This window comes from Arachis stenosperma, chromosome 2, assembly GCF_014773155.1.
Source record: "Arachis stenosperma cultivar V10309 chromosome 2, arast.V10309.gnm1.PFL2, whole genome shotgun sequence".
NCBI classification, from domain to species: Eukaryota; Viridiplantae; Streptophyta; class Magnoliopsida; order Fabales; family Fabaceae; genus Arachis; species Arachis stenosperma.
This window is the reverse complement of record NC_080378.1, coordinates 9,575,972-9,598,892: the sequence shown is the minus strand read 5'-3', so window position 1 is coordinate 9,598,892 and position 22,921 is coordinate 9,575,972. Positions and strand designations below refer to the sequence as shown.

At 32.2% G+C, this 22,921-nt stretch overlaps 2 protein-coding genes and 1 long non-coding RNA gene across 5 annotated transcripts; 1 reads left to right on the top strand and 2 right to left on the bottom strand.

The window, feature by feature from the left end:
• Positions 1–5,514: 5,514 nt before the first annotated feature.
• Positions 5,515–9,086, bottom strand: LOC130963702 (uncharacterized). Of its 2 annotated transcripts, XR_009079829.1 has the most exons (5): positions 8,447–9,086; positions 7,886–8,182; positions 6,009–6,430; positions 5,818–5,892; positions 5,515–5,733 (listed from the first exon to the last, which is right to left on the bottom strand). It is a non-coding gene; the product is annotated as an uncharacterized LOC130963702 (long non-coding RNA). The 2 variants fall into 2 exon arrangements; XR_009079828.1 differs by lacking the exon at positions 8,447–9,086 and having other exon boundaries at positions 7,886–8,360.
• Positions 7,943–12,575, top strand: LOC130963701 ((+)-neomenthol dehydrogenase-like). Of its 2 annotated transcripts, none has more exons than XM_057889803.1 (5): positions 7,943–8,249; positions 10,376–10,616; positions 11,081–11,155; positions 11,241–11,417; positions 12,066–12,575. In XM_057889803.1, exons 1-5 carry the CDS (start codon positions 8,239–8,241, stop codon positions 12,441–12,443), a joined length of 882 nt encoding a protein of 293 aa, XP_057745786.1. In that variant the 5' UTR covers positions 7,943–8,238; the 3' UTR covers positions 12,444–12,575. The 2 variants fall into 2 exon arrangements, with proteins under 2 accessions (XP_057745786.1, XP_057745785.1); XM_057889802.1 differs by lacking the exon at positions 7,943–8,249 and adding an exon at positions 8,612–8,845.
• Positions 12,576–13,206: 631 nt separating this feature from the next.
• Positions 13,207–21,967, bottom strand: LOC130961475 (uncharacterized). The gene is made up of 15 exons (XM_057887402.1): positions 21,589–21,967; positions 20,869–20,996; positions 20,516–20,648; positions 18,946–19,102; positions 18,789–18,867; positions 18,474–18,514; positions 18,268–18,384; positions 17,094–17,174; positions 15,119–15,181; positions 14,994–15,045; positions 14,323–14,397; positions 14,178–14,225; positions 13,717–13,752; positions 13,552–13,626; positions 13,207–13,445 (listed from the first exon to the last, which is right to left on the bottom strand). Exons 1-15 carry the CDS (start codon positions 21,746–21,748, stop codon positions 13,386–13,388), a joined length of 1,305 nt encoding a protein of 434 aa, XP_057743385.1. The 5' UTR covers positions 21,749–21,967; the 3' UTR covers positions 13,207–13,385.
• Between the last annotated feature and the right edge of the window lie 954 nt (positions 21,968–22,921).

The window sequence follows — 22,921 nt, the reverse complement described above, 5'->3', positions numbered from 1 at the left end:
TTCAATTTAACAAATATAACAAAACCCTAAACAGAACTGATCAATATGAAGAAATAATGGAGATACCAAGCCAAGACAATGCCAACACAAATCTTCAGAGCAGAATGATTAGAAATCGAATAACTATTCAAGATCTAATGGCCATGCAATGGAAATCTGATGGTCAGGTATGAAAAAAAAAAAAACTCACAACATGCATCATACATTTATACTTACTCAAATACCATATACCTAATGATAACATAAATTGAATATTAGAATAGGAAAAGATCTTCACAATTTTAGTAACTATAAATGAAATTAATGACAAATTTGGATGGAACTATGTTGAATGTGAAAAGTGTCATAAGAAAGCATATAAAAAAGAAGACAACTACATTTGTGACACATGTAATCAAACACCATAATATCCAACCATAAGGTAATTCTATATACTTTTCATAATTACATCTATCAAATTATTAGTTACTAATATAATACTTATTTTAGGTTCAGAATTCAATTAAAGGTTTCGGATCAAAGTGCTACAACAACTTTTGTATTATTTGATAGCAAAGCAAAAAAATTGTTGGGCACAACTATTTCAAATCTAATGACACTCCAGGAAAGTAATGATATTGAACACCACCCCAATTGAAACACTTATTCAACCTCACACTTATATTTGAAGTCAAACTAAATGACCTTAATCTCAAAGAAGATTCTCAACAATACACTGTTACCAAGACATTTGTTCCAACTAAAAATATTGAACCTCAACATCCATTACAACAAATAAAACAGGTAATACTAAAAAAAATCACATATTCAAGACATCATTTTCATTTCTAATTTAAATTATTCATTCATTATAGGAACCAACTTCGCCAACACTAATATCATCAGACGAAGATCACATACCCATCAAGAGATTGAGAAGAAAGACAACCATACAAATTCAAGACACATCTTTGAACGAAGAACATACATGCAAAGATGGAACAAACAACACAAAAGAAAGTGCATACAACTCAACAATTCATAAAGAATATGCATTCATAAGAACCTACGATCGAAAGAAAAAAGCAACTCTAACAACAACCAATAAAGAAAAAGGAGGGCGAGCACCACATAAGAAGACTAAGTCCATCAATTAAAACAAATACAAAAATCAAACCACCAAATATAAATTTCACCTTGTACAACTCCAACATCCAAATACTTTGTACTACAAATTTTTTTTAAATAAAACACCTTTTAAATTTATTTTTAATTTATATATATTTAATTTAATTCTACAAAATATAACAATTTTTAATATTTATTATATACTATCATTAATTTACTGTCCCACGCATCGCGCGAGTCTCATTCTAATATAAAAGGAAAAGTTGATATGGAATTTGATTTCACTGGTTCAGTCAGAGAATAATGCACATTGCATATTATTTAAGATATAGTAACATTTTCAAATTTTCACATCCAAAATTGCATGCATCCAGAACATCTATACCACAATCACATATTAAACAATAATAAAATTATGAAAAAAAAAGGTACTTTCTGCACCCCCAAAATCACAAACAAATGCATTCTTTGTGACAATACTTTTTACTAAGATTTAAACATGAAAATTCTAGAAGTATGCATATAATTCAAAGGCACATGCACATATCAACGTCATACAAATATATCCATGTCAAAATACAACCATAATCACTGTCCCTATTTTTTCCTCTTAATTTTGATCAATAAGAGAGATATACTTATTACCATATAAAAAGATGCAAAAGTTAATAAATATTACTCAAATTCATATTTAATTTCATCAACTTTTAATATTACCTAAAAAAATCAGTTGACTTGTATGCATAAAATAATCATCCTATATTCAAGCAATGTAATTTTTGAAGGGGTCAAATTTGAGATATATCATAACTCTCCAAAGACAACCTATGCAAGAAATCCTATCCTTTTCTCAGGAGATTCAAGATAAGCAAGGTGCTATATATGTTAATAAAATCAACTTGGTCTACACTTCAAGCACATTTTTTTTTCGATTATTGTTAGACATCTCGATTCAAAGGGGAGGATTGTTTAGACAAATTACAAACAATTCATAATCTCAAAAAGACTATCTCCTAAATACCTATTATACTTAATCACTTAAAGAGGCATTTTTCTCGAACAATCCACATAACCATTTCATTAATCTCCGTAGTATCTCTTTGGCATTGCCATCAAGACACTAGAAGACTAATTATATATGTAAAATTATAACTGCTAAATCATATACAACACACGTTACTAATTATACCAGATAACACAGAATTCATCACTATCTTTTGCTATTTGTCTCTAATTCTCAATCAAAGAAAATTCCTTAGACTTTGTCAATATAAAGTCAATGGTTTTGACTTCTTGTAGCAAATTTCTTAGCCTGTTTCTTTCAAAGTTTTGTGTCCAGCAACTCTTAGTATCCTCCCTTTGTCATTTGATGATACTTTCTTCTACAGTTCTTATTACAAGTTCTTCAAGCTGTCCTAATGATTCTTCAATAATAAATTATACAACAACTTCAACACCATGGACAACTGCCACTAACCTGTTACTTGCACATATTAGTTCACTTACAATGGCCAGCAACTTGTTATTAGTACCAAAAAACATATCCACCTATTTCATATCTCTGTTTTTCTGGAATAAATTCAATACATAACCACCAATGTAGTTTATGAGCCGATTGTGGTATACGAAGAGAAAGAGTTGGACTCACTTGATTTTTTATACACACAAACCTCTTATTTTGAATCTTTTCCCACTCCTTCAAATGACTCATTATCTCCTCCCATGCCTCCTCTTCCTTCGTTTCTTTTAACTCAAAGACTCTACGATTTCTAATTCTCCATGTCACCCATATAATTGCAAAGAAGAAATTAACCCATTTTCTAAACTCCATGACCATACCTTTTTGTGCACACCAAGCTTAAAAAAACTCTCTAATACTACTCGAACTTACCCACACCACACCCCCCAACATTAAAGTTAAACACCACAACTTGTAAATGAATTTACAATGCACAAACAAGTGATCCTCAACCTCTTCATCCGCATTACACATCATACATTTAGATTCATCTCTACTTATAATATTAATCCTAGTTAGCCTTTCTTTGGTATTTAATTTACCTAGTAAAGCAAACCATCCCATCATCTCCACTCTAGGTTGTACCATTCCTCTCCAAATGTTGCCAAAAAATATCTTGATTCTGCCACCCCCAGCTTTTCTCCCAAGGCGGTACTAATCAGTGATTTCACCAAAAAGTACCCATCCTAAAAAAGAGACCAGATAGTATCATCTTCGGTACATGCATTAAGGATAACGTTATGTAAAATAGTGTGTAATTTCTCACAGTGTTTGCTCTCCCACTCAAAAAAATGCCTTCTCCATAAAAGGTTCCAATTCCAACAGAGACCATCCCAGAAGCCACAATTTGAGATCAGCTCGAATTTTTGCAAATAAATAGAATACAACATTGAAAACTTATTTTTCAGACACCGTTCGCCCACCCAGACATCTTCCCAAAATTTTGTCTTGCCTCCATTTCCCACACACATTCTGAAGCCTTTCATTGTTATTTCTTTAAAAAAATTATCTTCATTTACCACTTGTACAATATCTCTCCACGGTCCATTCGATTTTGGAAAATCACTTTCCAACACATGGTTATTCAGATGTCCCTCATTACAAGAGATAACAATCTTTTTCCATAGTGGTTTATCTTCCTTTGCAAACCTCCACCACCATTTGAACAATAATGCCGCATTCTTGATTGTGATATCACCCACCCCCAAACTGCCAAACTCCTTTGGTTTTTGAATGTCACACCACTTTATTGTTGGCATCTTCTTCCTTCTATCCTTGGAACCCCAGAAAAAGTCTGATTGAAGAGATATTATCTTTTTTGCCACCATGTTTGGTAGTTTGAACAAACTCAGATAATAAAGCGGTAGGTTATTGACCACCGCTCTTATCATAGTTATCCTCCCTGCCCTTGATAATAAGCCTGATTTCCACTTACTTAATTTCTTCTCAATTTTGTCTAATACTGGTTTCCATGTTTCAATTCTTCTCGGATTAGCCCCTAGTTGAATCCCCAAATACTTCATTGGTAGACAACTTACCGGACATTTCAATTCTTGGGATAGACATCTTGCTTCCGAGTCTGAAATATTTATTGGAATAAGCATTGACTTTTGATAATTGATTACTAATCCTGACATGATACCAAAACACGCTAGAATTCTCCTGTGGTTCCTCAAGGTTCCCTTGTCCGGCGCACAAAATAAGATAGTATCATCAGCAAATTGGATATGGGAAAGCAGTATTTTATCTTTACCCACCTCCAATCCTTTGATGAAACATTTTTCCTTTGCCAACTTTAACATCCGATTCAACACTTCAGCCACTAATATAAAAAGAAAAGGTGATACTGGGTCACATTGTCTGAGTTCTCTCTTTATCGGAAAAGAATCCGACGGTGAATCATTGATGATAATTGACATAGCAGCAGTTTTGAGAAGTCTTTGTATCTATCCTCTCCAAACTACTCCGAACCCCATTTTTCTCAAGATGTGATCTAGAAACGACCACCTTACCATGTCATATGCTTTCTTGAAGTCCAGCTTCACAATTACTCCATTTTTGTTTTCTTTTTTCAGCCATGCTATTGTTTCACATGCGATGAGAGCACCATCCAAGATTTGTCTGTCCTGAATAAACGCTGATTGAACCTCCCCCACCAAACAATTCATAACTCCCTTCATTCTCTTGACCAAAAATTTTTATATGACTTTGTAGATACTTTCAATCATACTAATTGGCATGTAGTCTTTCATCTCTGAAGGCACATCCACTTTTGAAGCCAAGGTTACCCACGTCATGTTGAGATTCTTTGGGAGGTAGCTTGTTCTGAAAAAGTTCAGCACAGATTCACTAAACTCGACCCCGATAATATTCCATGTGTTCTTGATGAAGAACATATTAAATCCATCAGGACCAGGAGCCTTAGTGGATCCACAACTCCACATCGCCTCTTTAATTTCATCAAGAGTTGACATTTTCTCCATTTCTTGCGCTTGCTCCCATGATATCTTATTCAACAACCCTTCTTAAACGGTAATTTCTGGAGCTTCCTCTTGTGAATATAAGACATTATTAAGCTTGGTAGACACAAGGATACAAATGACAGAAATTAAGAATAAAATAGTTTATAATTTATAAGGGTTAAGATTGGTGATCCACTACAGAAGTCATGAAACAGTTTTCATGAAGTTTGTAATGAGATAACTATAAAATTGATGAAGGTGTTACCACAAATGCCAACTGAAAAGTGCTATATATGAATCTTAATGGCATATATATCGAATTATAATGATCCATTCTAAAAATAAAGTAGAAATATTTAGAAAAATTAGGTACCTCTTGTCTAGTAGATTCAATTAGTTCAAAGGTTCTTAAATTCCAAAATTTTACTGTTCTGTGTACTAACCATGCAATATCATTTGTGATATTAAAATGCCTAAGAATAAAAATATAGTAACTCAAGCATCAGTTGAAAAACAATAACAACAAATAATAATAACTAATGTCAGAATCTATTTCACAATTGAAAATAAAGTTCAAAGCTCCATCACCTCTTCATCATCGTCGATTTACTCGAATTTTGACTTATCAGAATCTTCGCTCTCATTCTAATACATCAAAAGAGTTCAACCATAGAATTAGTATAAATCACAATATAAGAGAGAATCACAACATTGAGTTAAAGTAATCACCAATCCTTTATTGTAGGCCTTGATATCCTCCTCATATGCTAGTTTATTTTTCTCAGCCTTTACTTGATATGGTTACTGAAAAACGATAATAATAACAAATTAGAGAGTAAATCATAAAACAACAACTACAACAAAAGTGGAAATAATCGTTCCCTGGAGAAAAGGATAATAAAAGAGAAGCAAGAACGGACTTGCTTTGCTCATAGCATCAGACATAAACTTCCACCTGACACCACCAGCCTTTCTTACCTAATCAGATTTTAAGGAGACATTAGCTAATTAGAACATTAAACAACATTGAAGTTTTGAATTATTATCATATCAAAGAAGAAAAACGATAGCAGAAAATAAATATATCTCATCGCTCTATTCTTCTCGCTGTTGATGTACTCTATGCTTTCCTAGTCTTGCTGCATGTGCTCTAAATCATCGCCGCTCAGTTTTTTCCACTGATCTGCTCTATTCCACCATTTTCTCATTTGAATCCACCACCACCACGAACTCTGCCGTGACCATCACCTCCATATTCTCCACCACCATAGCGGTTGCCATCTCATCCACCGCAGTAATTCCTACCACGATGTTCATTGCAATGCCAATGCCACCACGATGACTAATTGAAAAAAATAAGGGGAGAAGCAATTATACAAATTCATTGAACAATGAATGTTGGGTTATAATTATACCCCTTTTTTACCATTCAAATTTAAAATTTTAGGTTTTTGGCACTTGTTAGGTGAAGAGGAAATAAATATTGAAGCAGAGGATGAAGGAGAATTAATTGAAGGAAGAAGTTGTTTCATAGAAAATAGGGTAAAGTATTAAATTGGTACCCTATGTTTGGACATAATTCTGTTTTGGTTCTTAAGGTTTAAGGTGTCTTATCTAAAAAAGTTTCATTTAGCTTCAATTTAGACCCATCGTGAGATTAAAGTTAAATAATTAACAAAATATCCTACATGACAACAGTATAAGAACAAGGTCGATAATCTAGAGAATAAGTATAAGCTCCAGAGGCACAAAATCAACCATGCATCAATACATGTATTTACCATTTTTCTTAATTTTGTAGAAAATGTTTTATTTAAATTATAAAAAAATAATAAATAAATGTATTGATGCATCCATGATTGATTTTGTGCCTCTGAATCTTGTACTTATTCTCCAAATTATCAACCTTGTTTTTATACTGCTGTCATGTAGGACATTTCGTTAATTATTTAATTTTGACCTCACAATGGGAATAAATTGAAGCTAAATGAAGCTTTTTTATATTTAAATAAGACGCTTTAAATATTAATGATCAAAACAAGATTATGCCCAAATGTAGGAACCAATTTAGTACTTTACTCTAAAAAATAAGAAGCAAAGTTTACTCGAAAAAAATAAATGATTGAATAGGAAACCACATATAAGCTAACTCTCTAGATAATACAATAAAAAGTCCAATTCTCAAGCTCTTTCCAGCATGATATGTTGGATTTTCATTAGCTGACAACTTTCTATTAATAGTTTAGTATTAAATTAGAAAGTTAAATTTTTTCCTCGGTTAATATCAATAACTTTTTAAATTAATTTTTTATTTTAAATTCTCTAAAAATAAAAATAAAAAACTTATAATAAAAATTAACTATATAACTAATTAAAAATTAATTTTCTAAACTTATTCATTCATTTGAGTTATACACTAATTCATAACACAATATTGACTCATCAATTATTTATCATTGATTAAATGTGGATTCAGTTAAATTCATTTCAATTCAATAATAAATTATAAACATTAAATGATGACGTGGTATATGATAAAAAAAAAGTAGAATTAAAAACCAATCAACTATAAATAACTACAATTAATAATTAATAATTTTATATTTTTAAAAAAATAAATTTTAAATAATTACTAATTAATAAAAATTTAAAAAATTAGAATTTTAATTAGGTGAAAACTCAAACGCGGTTAATTTCACGTGAAGTTGATACTTGAAAGCCGTCACATAATTTAATTGATTTGGCTAAATTTTCATCTAACGACTCTCAGATATCTTCAGGTGCTCTGAATTTTCACCTTTTAATTAGGCGTCCTCTCCATTTCTTTTTCACGGTACCGTGTTTTTGTTCAATTGCGCACGCAACCCTCCATCCTCAGACCGTCGGACGCTGACATCCACCCCGTCTGCATCTCCGCCCGTATAAACACCCGGAATGTCGCTCCCAACGCCCTTCATAACGTAACCCACGGCCTCCTCAATTTGCTGGATAGTTGCGTGCAACGTTTCCATTAAGACTGCACAAACTTTCTCCCGTATCCCTGCACTAAGCTCCGCCCGCAAATTCGGTTGCATTCCAGCCCGCAAATCTCCTCCTGCTTCGTCGATGGAGCCATCAATGTTGCGTATATGACCGGTAACGATAATCAACATGTTCACAAGGTAAGTAGTGATTTAGTTTGCGTGTTCTTCCGTACTTAATCATATAAGGTACAAATTGGAGTTGGTAAAAAATCAACGATAATTCTTAAATTATAGTGAATTAGAGTTACTCTAGATAATTAGATGATTGTTTTTTGATATAATGGATTTTGGGACCAGCCAATAAAAATGGGCAAGAGTTGACTGAACCTGCTTACCGGAACTCCCCGACAAATGAAGGCAGCAAATATTTCCGTGAAAGAATGTGTCTGTTTCCAATTCTGCACGTGTTCACTGTTTCACCACACAAAAAATAAATAAATAAATAAAAAGAGATATAATTGTATTATCCATTGGCCCATCAGTTTATAAATATCTGCTATATATTTTATATTATTTAAAGTTTATATAAGATGGACGAGATTAATCTCCAAAGTCTATATATAGTTACACTCACTAAAACAAAAACACTCAGAGCTAGCTTTATGAGAAATTATCATTGAAAAATGGCTTAATATTAAAATATCATTTTTTCATGCATGGTAAAGAGGACAAGTTAAGCTAATAATATAAGCCTTGTTCAGTTTCAAACTGAAGATGGAAGAAGCTCCACAAAGGTGAAGTACACCACCTTCTTGAAATTCAATAACATAGTTTATATATATAAAGGTATAGGTATATATGATTGCTTTATATTTCTTATTTTATCCATTATCCATTATCCTTTAACTAATTTTGCAACAAAAAATTGCTAGGTAGTATCTCCTAATTACAATTAGATTACAATGTTTTTCTCTTTTTTTTTCCTTTAAATTTGCTAGGTATAGCTTCTTATTGTAGTGAATTATTTTATTTTCTTTTCTTGTATATTACATGTTTGATGAATTGTTTTGTATTGTGAATCTTTTTTTTTTTGGTATTATTTTTTTGCATGTTACATGTTTGATAAATTATTTTGTATTTTATTATATTTTTTTTGGAAAAGTATATAAAATCAATTCTAAATCAGTCAAGAATGGAATAATTTAATTCATTATAAATATAGCAATTAATTTTATTTATTTATGATTTAAAATATTGGTTATTAAATGTTTCACTATATTCAAATTAGGAAGAGATACTTCAGTATCATTGCAACGTGTATTACGGAAACTGATTTAATTAGTTTCCGTTTCTTCATCTTCCTTCTCTCTTCAAATGCCTAAAACATGATAAATCAGAAAACAGATTCAGAACCATCCAATTCACAAAGAAAAGAAATATCCTAATGCCTAGCATAAGCACCATGCATTCACATAGAGATTTTAGATTCACCCAAAGGCATTTGGATAGTTAAAACCATCTTTTCCTAGCATTATTAATTTTCTTTTAGTATTTGATATTGTAATTTATTGTACAATTATTATGAGAAGAAAAAGAATAGATTCTATTAAAGATTATTGTAAAAAAATTAGATTAAGAAGTAAATAAATATGAAAAGTACTATGTCTAATGATTCCAAATTGATGAAATAAATATGAAAAAAAAAGTGTTAACTGATTATAACTGATAGAGACTTTCAAAAAAGTTTTTATTGCTAATTTGCTATTGATGAGAATTCAAGAAAAAATTTTAAAAATAGAAAATTAGTTATAAGTATTTTATACCTACAAACACCTATATATATTGACCGATGAACTTGAATAACAACAAATATTATATTTAATTTTTTTTTTCAAATTTAGAATAACACGCTTTTTTTTTGTTATTACAACTATGTGTTGCTTTTTATATTGCAACTAAGTATTTTATATTTTTCATTATATTCCATTACAATATAATTTAGTGAAAATATACCTGTGATATTTTACGGACAAAAAAACTGATATATTTCTATAATCAAGATTAAGAAAAAAAAAAAAGAGAAAATAGAATAAAAATTATATATATGTAGAAAATAAGAGTTATGGATTTTTTTATTTGTTTTTATTTTAAATATATTACTTTTAGGACTTTTATTTTCACAATCTTAACAAAATATTAAAAAACAAAATACAGAAATTAAATAAATACTTATTTTAATTTTTTTTTCAGTTTTTATTTTTTTTATAAAATTCTAAGAATAAAAAAATACTGAAAGGTAGAGTGTGATTTGAGTTGATAAGCAGGTATGCAGTTGTGACTGGAGCAAACAAAGGAATTGGATTGGAGGTAGTAAGGCAATTGGCTTCAAATGGAGTGAAGGTTGTGTTGACTTCAAGAGATGAGAAGAGAGGCCTTCATGCTTTGGAAACCCTCAAAGATCTCTCTGATTTTGTGTTCTTTCACCAGCTTGATGTTGCTGATCCTGCAAGTGTTGCTTCTCTTGCAGATTTCATCAAATCCAAATTTGGCAAACTTGATATTCTGGTAACAATTTCCTACCCTTTCACCATTTATAGTCAATATAATCAGTACTATTTTCTTAATAACCAACACGCGTTTTTTTAATTAAAAGTTTAATTAAGTTAGTTCTTATGATTTGTCAAATTTTTAATTAGGTCTTTACATTTTTTTAATTAGATTTATACATTATTTTAATTTTGTAATTAGATTCTTTTTATTATAAAAAATATTAAAGTTAATTTAATATTTTTCTACAAATTAAAGATATCTAAAATTAAGAACAACATAGCATATATTTTTTGAAAAAATTATTTTATTAATTTTAATATTTTTGACATAAAATTACCTAATTACAAAATTAAAAATAATGTAAAGATACAAGTTAAAAAAAAAAAGTATAAAGAGCCAAGTTAAAGTATACTAATTATATTGGATTACTTCTCAAAGTTCTCATTTTGATGATGATTTGTAAGTGTTGCATTTTGTAGGTTAACAACGCAGGGATTAGTGGACTTGTAATTACAGACAACGATTTAATCGTTTCAGTAATATTGACACCCCAGGTAAGCATCCCTGGGCAGGGCTAAATATTTTATCTTCTAGTATATAATGCTTACTAATTATGATTGACCTGTTCTTAATCTTCAGGATTTATCTGAAGAAGAACTAGAAAAAGCAAGGATTGAAACATATGAATTAGGCGAAGAATGTTTGCAAATAAATTATTACGGTTCTAAAAGAACGACTGAATCTCTTCTTCCCCTCCTCCAGTTATCTGATTCACCAACAATTGTGAACGTGTCATCTTCCTTGGGAATATTAGAGGTAAGGTATACTAGAACTTATTAAGAGAATTTCTTTTGTGAAGAATAGAATTGAATAAAAAGTAAAAGTTTTTACTAAATTTATAATAAATATGTACACTACATATAATATTTTTTTTTGTTGGCTTTTTTTATTAAGATTTTTGTTTTTAATATAGCATTACCCTTTTTCCTGAATCTTTATAAAAATTAGGGTATCCATGGATTAGATTGGGCCGGAGTTTGTTAATGACTATGTCATGTATGCTCTAGGAGGCTATTGCTACAAGGGATAAAAAAAAGTACAACTTTTTATGTCCCCTAAAAATAATTATTTTAGTCGAGTAATTTTTTAGGTTATTAATTATTAAAAATAGTTAAGTATTCTTTATGGAAAAGGAAAAACATTGAGTTAACACTTATTCACATTTTTGTTTGGTCATCAATAATCACCCAATGTCAATCGAACTGTTATTAAAACTCGTTTTTTGACAATTATTTAACTGCAAGAAATGTCTTAGAGAAATTTTATTTTTTGATTGACAAGTGACTATAAAAAAATAGTAAACAACCATTTTTACAATTATAGTAGTAAAAAAATATTTCACTAAATTAATTATTTGTTTTTACAAATAATGACCATAAAAATACTTATTTATTTTAAACACAGCGTATATCAAACAAATGGGGCAAAGGGGTGTTAAGTGATGCCGAAAACCTTACTGAAGAGAGAGTGGATGTGGTGTTAAATGAGTTTATGAAAGATTTCAAAGAAGGGTCATTAAAAGACAAAGGCTGGCCTACGGTTTTTGGTGCCTACACTCTGTCCAAAGCTGCTATGAATGCCTATACAAGAATTCTTGCCAAAATGTTGCCTACTTTTTGCATCAATTGTCTTTGTCCTGGTTATATTAAGACTGATATCACTGCAAATACTGGCTTTTATACGGTGGAAGAAGGTGCTGCTAATGTTGTGAGATTAGCTTTACTTCCAAATGGTAGTCCTTCTGGTCTTTTTTATAACAGGAGTGAAGTGCATTCCTATTAAGTCATATACTATTCTGCATAGATGATCATTACTTCTCGTTCAAGACTTTAGACATGTAATAATTTACTCTTATGTGACATTGGGTAATGTTTATTTCGTTAATAAAGTAATAAATTATGATGTTATTTGCAATTTATAGAATCTAGTAAATAGATATGCACCTCTATGGATAACTAAGGTTTTTTTAAAAAAAGAATTGAGCAGATATTTTTTTTAAGTTTTTTTTTTATCGGTAAAAGCTCATCAAAAAAATAAACTTTAAAAAAATATTTGCTCATATACAATGATTGTGATGACAAACAATTGGGATGTTCGAAATTTAGAATTTTTATTTTTCCTTTTTAACCAGAAAGAATTTATTTTACTCATTTGTTTTGTCGTTTAAACTTTAAACTAAACATGAGACTTGCACACTTTTTAAATTCTATTCATTATAACAAAAATCAAGAGAGATTAAATACCAAAAAAAAAAAAATCAAGAGAGATTTGTTTTCTATGTTTCAATATTGTTCTTGTGTCTATCATCCTAGAATAGAAACCAAACAAAACCTAAATTCTAAACTATAAATTCTCTTTATCAATCTTCAAATACGATCATAAGGTATACACATAATATAAACAAATAAAATATGCAGCTTTAAACAATAAAGAAATTGTGTGCAGATATTTCCTTACCCTCCACATATATATATATATATATATTATAATGGGAATTAGACGACATTTTTTACTATTTCTAAAACTTAGATTCAAGATCTTTCAATTAAAATGTAAAATAATTATCATCTTCATTAATCTTACTTTTGTTACTATTACACACATTTAATAAATAAAAAGAGGATTAATAGACACATTAATACCTATTAATCCAGCGGTGAATATAATGGAAATGGAAATTTTTGTTTACAGCAAGATTAAAATGAATAATAACCTTCCCTTGCTTCAGTCAGATTCCACGGGCTCTGTTACTGGTGGTATACAATCTACCTTGTATCGCACTACCTGCATCTCATATAATGCACATAACAATATTCCCGTTTAGTACAATGAAAAATATCGGACTAAAAAAGTGTAACAGCATGAAATGAGCGAAGCAAAATTTGCATACCTTTCTAAAAAAGGTTGAGTACGTGTTGTCCCATATCAGCTTATAGCTTCCACCCATCAATGTGCAGAAGTTTCCCTAAAATTATATGGAGGAAAATCTAAGATGAGAACTTACATGTCAAATGCTTAGTAAAGTTTTTAAGTTGCTACAAGCATGAAAACTCACTTGGTCAGACTCGTAGCGGCGGTACGGTAACATCAGCTGTGCCAAAACAATCAACCACCATGAAAGTCAGCAATGGCAAAACAAAAAAAAAAGTGGCTGGTGGTGGGTCCAATAGTTTGAAGATGATAATGGCTGATTTAAGAATGACATGAGAAATGCTTTCTGGCAAAATCAATTGAAAACACAATGCAAAATTTCTTCGAAGAAGAATATCATTAATTCAATGAGAAAATAATACAAGTAATTGGAGGGTACGGGATTCTCCATACAAGAGCAAAATTAATCAAAGTAAGAGCTTTCTGTGAAGGGTAGCTTTTCAATCACTCAACGTGTCCAATAGGTAAAGTCCTAAACTAGTAATCCTATTAAAGAAGATAATAAAAAACTGCATCTTTTTTTTTTGTGTGTGTTTTGGTGGGAAAGGAACAAAACAGTGCATATATTAAAGCAGATTAACTTACAGTTTTGTCACCAGAAGGACTTAAAAACTCCAAACTAAATCCAATATCCTGACAATAAATCACAGAAAACATAAATTTCACCTCATACAGATGCAAGGAAAACATCATGAATTCTTCAAATAGAAATGTTGTACTGTAGCAATACCATATTTATCTTGCCTTGTACTAATGAAAAATCCCAAGCAATGTACGAGTTTACGGAGTCCACTGAGAGCAAAACCTAAGAAAAGATAAGTCCAATTCATTCAACTGAAACTGTCCAGTAACATGATATAAACAGGATTTAAAAAAAAAAAAAAAGAGAGATGCTACATGTTTATGTGGAAAAGAAAAATTGAATTGAATCACAAACTCAGTCACATGATTTCCCTTTCTTTCTAGCTTCTCAGTTGATAGCTACCCATGATAATGGCAACTCTGATCATTTTAGGATTTTTGTTCTTTTAGTAGATTTGTATTACTCTTGTCTAAGATTTCTACATATTGATAGCATTAGTCTTTCATCACTGTCTTTTCCTTATCTCCAATGAATACTACAAACTTTAACATGACCAAATATAGTTTCATATTCATCACTTTGTTTCAGTTGTTCGTAATTTTATAGGTCTCCCTCAAATGCAACCTTTTAAAGTGCAAATGAATTCAATTAGATCACCACCAGATAATTATGCGGTTTTTTCACCTATTCACATCTGTATCAATATAATTTTAATTCCTACATTTCAAAAGGATGATCAGATGCAAAAAGAAAATAAGCAGCTGTCACAATTAAGGAAAAATAGAAATGAAGATATTTTGCAAGACTTGTAAATATACCTCATAAGTTTTGCCAGCTGGAACAGTTATCTCTTTGTAGTCATCATTTTTGCTGAAATTGAAAAACTTGAAAATTAACATCAAAATAGAGGAAATCATACATGAGTGCAAGCTTTAATATTTACCTTGCATCCAAAGCACCGGCAACCTCTGCTGAGATGAAAAAAGGTGCATTTGCAAAGACCTCACTGATAAAAACATTTTGCTAGTTATTCAACGGTGACAAAAATTTCTGGTAGAGGCTAAAAGTTGAGTATCAAGTAATAGGAATTGCAACATGTGAACTGATGGCTAAGACAGCTGATAGTGCTGAACAACTTCAAATCACAATGCTTATTAATTACTCCCACTCTCTTGTAATGTTAGCACAAGTAACTATTTATAGGCACTGGTTCTAAAAGGAATAAAAGTAGGAGAGGCAAGGAGATATTTTGTACAAAACTTTGCAAAGATACATAGTAGTGGAGTAGGGGAAGAGGTGAGAGGTGTTTAGAGTGCTGAGGAAAGACTTCGGAGATATTGGATATAGAACAAGACTAGCAAACTCCTTATTCTCTTTATCAAAGTTCTCAATATAGACAGAACAGGAGGTTTGCAACCCATTCTAGGTCAGATATTCATGCATTTTTTTTATATTATATATGCTAACATTCACCTTATACCAGCTTTTACAGATAGAGGACAGGTTTACTTTGATTTGGAAGTCCAATCCTCAATGAAAAGATAAAAGCACATTGAAATTCACTATCATTTTGCATGGGGAGAACACAGCCCAAATATCATCATCACTTTATAGATACTGATTTTTAAGTTTCCTCAGGTTAATCATACATTTAACAAGGTATTCCAAGATCATATAAATCACTAAGAAAGTTCAGATGAAATTGAACTGTCCTCCTTCAATAAGAAAATTATTAAACGCAAACAAAATTATCAGAACAAATAGTTGTATTGTGGAAAACCACCATCAAATATACTAGCAGGCTGTAAATAATTTCCCTAAATTCTGAATGTCAACCAATATTATGTAATGTGGAACCAGAGTTAGGTATCACCAATTTAACAACACCACCATACACAAAATTACGAAACAGATAGTTGTATTCTGGAAAACCATCAAATATAGGCCGTAAATTAATTTCCCTAAAGTTTTCAATGAGAACAATATTTTTTGTCCGTAATATTATTACGGAATTCTAAATTTTTCAAAATAAATTATATCTCAATATTCAATTTTTATTTTATATCTCAATATTTAATTTTTATTATAAATTTAAAAATTAATAATATCTAACGTTGTTGTAATAAATATTAAAGATTTTATTAAATGAGAAAAGAAAGGGATATGAGATTCGTGTTCTGCTCCAGCACCTCTTGTATAGTGAACGCTTTATAGGTCAGCATTGTCTTTGTTAGAAGCGCTTCCTGGATAAGCGCTTTCCAGTCAGGATACCAAAAAAACCATAATAGATGCCACTGTGGAAAAACAGAGGCATCTGAATAAATAGTTTGCAAAGAGTGCATTTCGTAATAAGTTTTAGAAATTGTAGCATATTAACTAAAAAGCCAAGAGAGATAAAGTGAGTGGAGAAGGGAGAGGGAACTCTTTAATTTTAGAGGAAAATATTTTATTTCGATTGTAATGAGAGAGTGCCATATGACACATTTTGATTTTCAAATTAACAATATATAATAGATTTCAATTTCAATTGTAATGAGAAAATATTATGTGATACATTTTAGTTGTCTAATTAGCAATTAGTAATAATATATAAGAAAGATAAAATGAGTGGAGGAGGAAGAGACAAAGAAAAGGGAAGAGGGGGAAGGAGAGACCTCTTTAATTTTGGAGAGAAAGATTTCAATTCAATTGCAATAAGAGAGTGTCATGTGGCACATTTTTGTTATAAAGTTAGTAATATATAACGGATGTAACGATGGAATCAGATATAGGTATCACCAATTTAACACCATTAGAAAAAAGCCTTATCCCACTAGGTGGGGAGGCCACATGGAACCAATTTAACACGAGTATAAACAACTATAAACAGATATTGCAGTATAAGCAATATGAACAGAAGCATTAAAGCATTACAATACCTAATAAATGTCAGGAACCTCTCAAACTCTCTGGTGTAGACTTCAACAGCTTCTTCCAGCAGAGCCAGCTGCTCCCTTTTTCTATTAACAATATCCAGATAAAGCAGGAGATGGAGAATTACCATGATGTCTAGTATTGTAAAATAATTACTAGAATATCACTTCTTCAATGGAATCAAACAAACAAAGCCCCTAAATCTCTCTACATACTAGGAGGATCTCCTTCCACGGCCCATGGATTATGATAGAGAAGTAAGATGTATGTTCTTAGCAAGATTTAAAAAACATAAAGTTTCAAAATCTTTGAACTCAGAGTTCTATGAATTCTAAGACATCACAAACTCCAAATCTCCATAACACTCGATCTTTTGTCTAATCAGTTATGTACTTATCAAAACATAACATATCTTCAAATTGACAACTGAAACTCAATTAGCAGTGTTTGCTAGATTTAAGAAGCTGATCATATCTTTTATCTTTTTTTTTTTAAAAGGAAGTAACTAATAAAAAATCATTTGATAATTGCCACAAATTGATGCCAAATACAATCATAGCAAATCAATGAGCTTCATTCTCAACATCCAGGGTCAAGGTCTAATAACAAATACATCCTTCTCCTCCATTTGCCTTATGTCCTAACATACAATCTAGGGAATAGCAGGATGCCTTGACTGTGATCCAGGGATGATTATGCCCAGGAGCAGTTGGTGCAGCATTATTGTGTATATTGTGCATGTCTAAGTGTCTCCATCCAGATATGCAGGGGATTTTGTTGGGTTCATGGCCATTCCTTTAATGGTACTTCCATTTCCATAGTCTATCAATATGGTCCGCACTTGCCCTCAAGGGTTGGTTGCTGATAAGTTCTGATCCAGGGTACTATTGAACTGCTCTGGTCTATATTTGGGTGGTTTCTCAAGTAAGATGCAGGATTTTATGGGTTTGCCATCTGGGGTTCGACTAATCACATTCACATTTTGACAATAGCAACAAGCCATTCTATTAGACTATTAGAAAGACCAAGCTAGAAGCTAGAAGACAGAACATTAACCCTTTAAGCTAGAAGACAGAACATTAACACATAACCAATCTTGTTAAACAGCCATAGAACAGTGGTTTAAAACACAACCATAAAAAATTAACAATAAATTAACAAAGATGCAAGGTATCTTACAGTTTCGTGGCCCCATATCGTATCCATAATAATGAAAGAAAGAGTCGAATAGAAAGAATCATCGAAGTGAGGCTATATAATGGTGGTCCATAGCGATGACGCTGCTCCTCCATGGGCCTACAATCACAAAAGAATTCACATATTATTGTTATTTATACGGTATGATGGCATGCATAATCGGGGATGAGAGTTTGAATATTTATTACCCATCATCATCGTTTATCTGCCTAACAAAATCAAGCAATACCTACAGCTCAAACAGAAAAGAAGATGTCTCAGAATACAAATAATACCCAAGTGAAGACAATGTGTACTCAGTCACAAAATTCAAATGACGATTTTCTCCGAATGTGTACATTTTGAACAGTACTAAACCCAGTATTTGAAATCATTGAATAAGTCCATGTATCAGCCAAAAGTGCTAAAGTTAATTTAGGCTGACACTACGAGAAAATATAAGCATGTAGAATAAGGAGCAGAGGACAGGACAGCCACATATTAACAATCCACAATAATCGTACCTGTGGAACTCCAACAAGATACTTCACAAGTGTTTTATAGACTCCGGTTGCAGAACCGAGCTGAGCCAACTGCCTTCTCCTGTGACACTTAAGTTGCTTTATATATCTCTTATTATTTCATGAACAAGAAGAGACATACAATTGTTAAGGCTCTCACCTATCCATTTGTTGTTTCCAAAGAAGAGCATATCGCTCTTGTATGCTACCACCAGAATTTACCAAAGCATCAACCTCTGCTTGCTTATTCCTCTCCGAGCGCTCCCGTTGCTGTCTGAGGAGTGTTCCTCGAAAGTCTTGAGGTAAATATGTCATAACTGCATATGAATTTAAATGTGTGTTGAATAGGAATTTCAACAAACTAATGCAGAATCAAAATGAAAGAATGACCGGAAAGTAAAGTATGACCATGAAGCAATTCATAGAGCTTATCAAAACTAATTCTTTATAGAAAAGGATGCAAACATGATTAATACATGACTTAAATAGATTATAAAACATAAAAACCAACAAAGTCCTTCACTTTGGAATTCACTTGTTTATATTATTCTAAACAAATAAACCAGAAGTGAAACCAAAAGATCATTAATGTCATGAAATCACTTATCCAAGGACCTAGATCTTAAATTAACAATAAGGTCATCTTCCACACCGCCATTTCTTCACCAGAACCTTTTTTTTTTTTTTTCAGAAAATCAGTTCTTGAGTCCAACTAAAAGACTAAGGCTATTTCATAGAAACTCATATCTATGAGAGAGAGAGAGAGAGAGAGAGAGAGAGAGAGAGAGAGAGAGATAGAGAGAGAGAGAGAGGAAACTGATTCTGTTATTCATCATTGAGCAATGCTCTACTCTAAGCTTTATCTACATAGTGACGCTGACTTGCAGAGTAAGCTACCATAGGGTTCTATTCTAACTTTAGTTATAGCTGTTAACCCTAGCTGGCACTTTTTTAGTCCAATCTGTTTAGCTAACTCTTAGCTATGGCTCGCTTAAGTATCTCACTAACTCACTCTATTACAGTATTACTAGAGTAACTAAACCGATATCAGCTACTATTGACTGCTTTAATGCCATAGTTTAGCAGTATAACATCTAAAGCAACAAATTCAGCTTGCAAGCCCAGGAACGATGCAATAAGATAGTATCATCCTATTCCCTAATATATTACTCAGACAAAGAAAATATCTGCATTTGCTGCTCCAATACTCTCTTTTTCTCAGGAAGAGAACACAGGTTCCGAATCATCTTTTCCTTTAGCACACAGATTCATACTTGTCGAGACATCAACCATGGAAAATTAATAATAATAATCCTCACCCCACAGTTGGCTACATCATTATAATGTCTTGTTTTTTAATCAAGTGCGAAAAAAATTGGAGGGCCGTATTATGTAGTTGACAACAAACATAAAAAGCTTTATCGAATCTTTAAGAATACTGCTTTTTCAAATGGGCTAATTCTTCTTGGTGTTCTTGACTTCTTCTAGAAGGTATATTACAGTTATAATAATTTTTCCATGCATTTCGTAAATCAAACAGAATTTCCCATCTCTCCTCACACTTGCTTACACACACACACAACAGACCCAGTGTTGCTGCTTGATTTCCACTAAGACTAATAACAAAAGGCATATATGAGAAAGAAAGCAGAATAAAGTATGCAACAAAAATACACAGGCAATCAGAAGTATGTTAACCATTACAATTCAATACGAAAGCAAAGAGGTACCTGTGTTAAACACATGCTCAGAATTCTTTGCTTGGAAAGATTCCAAAAACTTCAAAGTACTATAAAGTTTATCTTTCAGCTGCCCAAGTATAACAGCATATTCTACTTCACTAGGTGAGGACTGCTGTTTCAGCTGGAAAAAAAAAAAAGCTGGTATCTAAGAATTCGCAAAATTTTTCACCTATGGTTGCTTCATATTAATTCATAGAAGCTAAAATATCAGTATGTAGATTATGCCGAAGGGAAGTTATAGAATGCACCATGCTCTGCATTCGTAAATTCACATATTGGTTTCAAAAAATCCAGTCAATCACATATAAAAGGTAAAGCGAAATAAAAAATGTATACATTACCGCTTCTGGCCAGTTAGGTTTATCAAGTAAAAAAATCGTCTCTTCAATGTATTCTCTATTCTTCCACATGTTCTCATCAATTTTATGCGGTGGTTGGCCATCTGCTTCTTTTATTAACATGCTTTCTCCTGAAATAATACAACCCTTGAATAACATTCTAAAGCAAAAAATATTTATACTCGAAGGCAACACAAAGATGAAGGTACCGCCACTATAAACAAGTTTTCTTTTCTTTCTTTCTTTCTTTTTTTTCCCCCTAAACAATCTTTAAGTATGAAAACTGATGTTAATTTTACATCAACATAAGGTGCACTAAGACATCCAGAATTTTTGCATGATCCTAATTTTCCTACAAGTTTCCAACAATGTGATTAAGTAAAAGTTGTATTATGTGTATTCTCCAGCTAACTAGGCAAACATCTTTGAAAGCGCACCAAATGCAGATTAGAATTGCCCTTGGCGGTGTTTGCGAGATGAGGTTTTGAAAGTGAAGGAAAGGTTTTGAACTTTGAAAAGTAACTATAACTCTGAATTCCATTTTACATTCTAAACCAGTTCCTTCTCCTACTTCCACTTAAAAGCCATTTCCTTTCTCCTCCAAAATAAAATAAACCAACTAATCAATGCAGTTACTGCAAAGCAACTAGCTCTGGCGATTCGGAATTAGCAGGAGATTAAGCAATAATAATAATAATTGAAAGAGCAAGTTAGTAACAAAACCTTGGTTAGGAGGATGCTGATGGAGCAAGTCATTGGAAATTGATCGAATCTCAGAAGAAAGGCGAGAGACATCGTCAGAAAGAGGTGGAAAGGGGTATTTGTCGTAATAAGAAGCAAGATAAGCCCTAGTTATTGGTACCAAACCCTCCGTGGAAGCCATCGGAATCGGAGGTTGATCTGATCAGAAACCAGATCAGAGATCAGATCAGCGCTTTGTCGTTTCTTCTACGGTTCTATTTGCTGTGATAGTGTGATTGTTACGGAAGAAGGTAGTTTATTCTTTTGGAATATTCTGGTAACCAAGGACTAAGACGCAGCAGCGGTATGAGCAGTAGAACCGTCGTCAACGGTAAACTGGACTAGATTATGCTTATCTAGTTTGACCTCTTAATAATTAACTTGAAATTATTAGAAGTATCTTAATTTTAGATAAACAAATGAACTTACAAATTATTATTATTATTAATTGTTTTAGGATTAAGGCACGTGCTAAAATTATTATATGAATCTTTTTTATAGATTAATTTTTTAGTGTATTTATTAAAATATAAAATTTTAAAAATTTTCCTAATAATAATCTTAATAGAAAAATATTAGAACCATCACTCATCAAAATTTATTATTTTTAGGATAAATACCCTTTCCGGTCCTGAACATTTTAAAGTGGGACATATCGCACCTTTATCATTCAGAAATCTCAAGCGGGTCCTCAACCAACGACATAAGTGAACGAATCGACCCCTGTGACCGGTTGCTAACAGGTTGCCTGGATGACGTGTCAAGTGGAGGCTGAGTTGTCAACTCCAGGTGCCACGTGTAAGTAGAAGTTGTTGCAGGGACTCAAAACCCCCTCCCTGCAACTGAAACGACGTCGTTGCATTGGGTGGCTCCTCCCTTCCGTTTTGCCGGCTTCCTCCCTCTCTTTCGCGGCCTCTTCTCCGGCTCAACGGCCTCCTTCACCACAGAAGCTTCCAAATCCGAATGATCCGAATCTCTGCCTCCGCCACCACCGGACTTCACATTGGAAGCCGGCAAGATCACGCTGGAAGTAAAAGACAGTATTCCATCCTCAATGCTGCTCCGCGAAGTAGGGGATCTCCTCTTCTTGTTCTCATTAGAGACAAACTGCGACTGAGACTGAACAGAGAACAAATTGTTTCCACCGTTATTACTGTTTACACCATAAGAACCCTTCTTATTCTCTCCGAAACTCAGAATCTCACCAGATTCCGGCTTCAACGAGCTCGAGAAATTCAATTCCTTCAGCACAAATCCCTGATTCTGTTGCGAATTCTTCGGAGCTTCGGTTACCATGCTGGAGGAGCCAGGATTG

Bases quoted from the DNA above. Each gene is read 5' to 3' on its own strand.
- LOC130963701 (XM_057889802.1), top strand. From the start codon at position 8,826: ATGGAAGAAGCTCCACAAAG. The intron at 8,846-10,375 runs GTGAAGTACACC...GTTGATAAGCAG, and splicing joins ATGGAAGAAGCTCCACAAAG to GTATGCAGTTGTGACTGGAG. The intron at 10,617-11,080 runs GTAACAATTTCC...TGCATTTTGTAG, and splicing joins TTGGCAAACTTGATATTCTG to GTTAACAACGCAGGGATTAG.
- LOC130961475 (XM_057887402.1), bottom strand. From the start codon at position 21,748: ATGGCTTCCACGGAGGGTTTGGTACCAATAACTAGGGCTTATCTTGCT. The intron at 18,385-18,473 runs GTAATAAATATT...TTGTGATTGTAG, and splicing joins CAGATAAACGATGATGATGG to GCCCATGGAGGAGCAGCGTC. The intron at 15,046-15,118 runs GTAAATATTAAA...TTTCAATTTCAG, and splicing joins GCCGGTGCTTTGGATGCAAG to CAAAAATGATGACTACAAAG.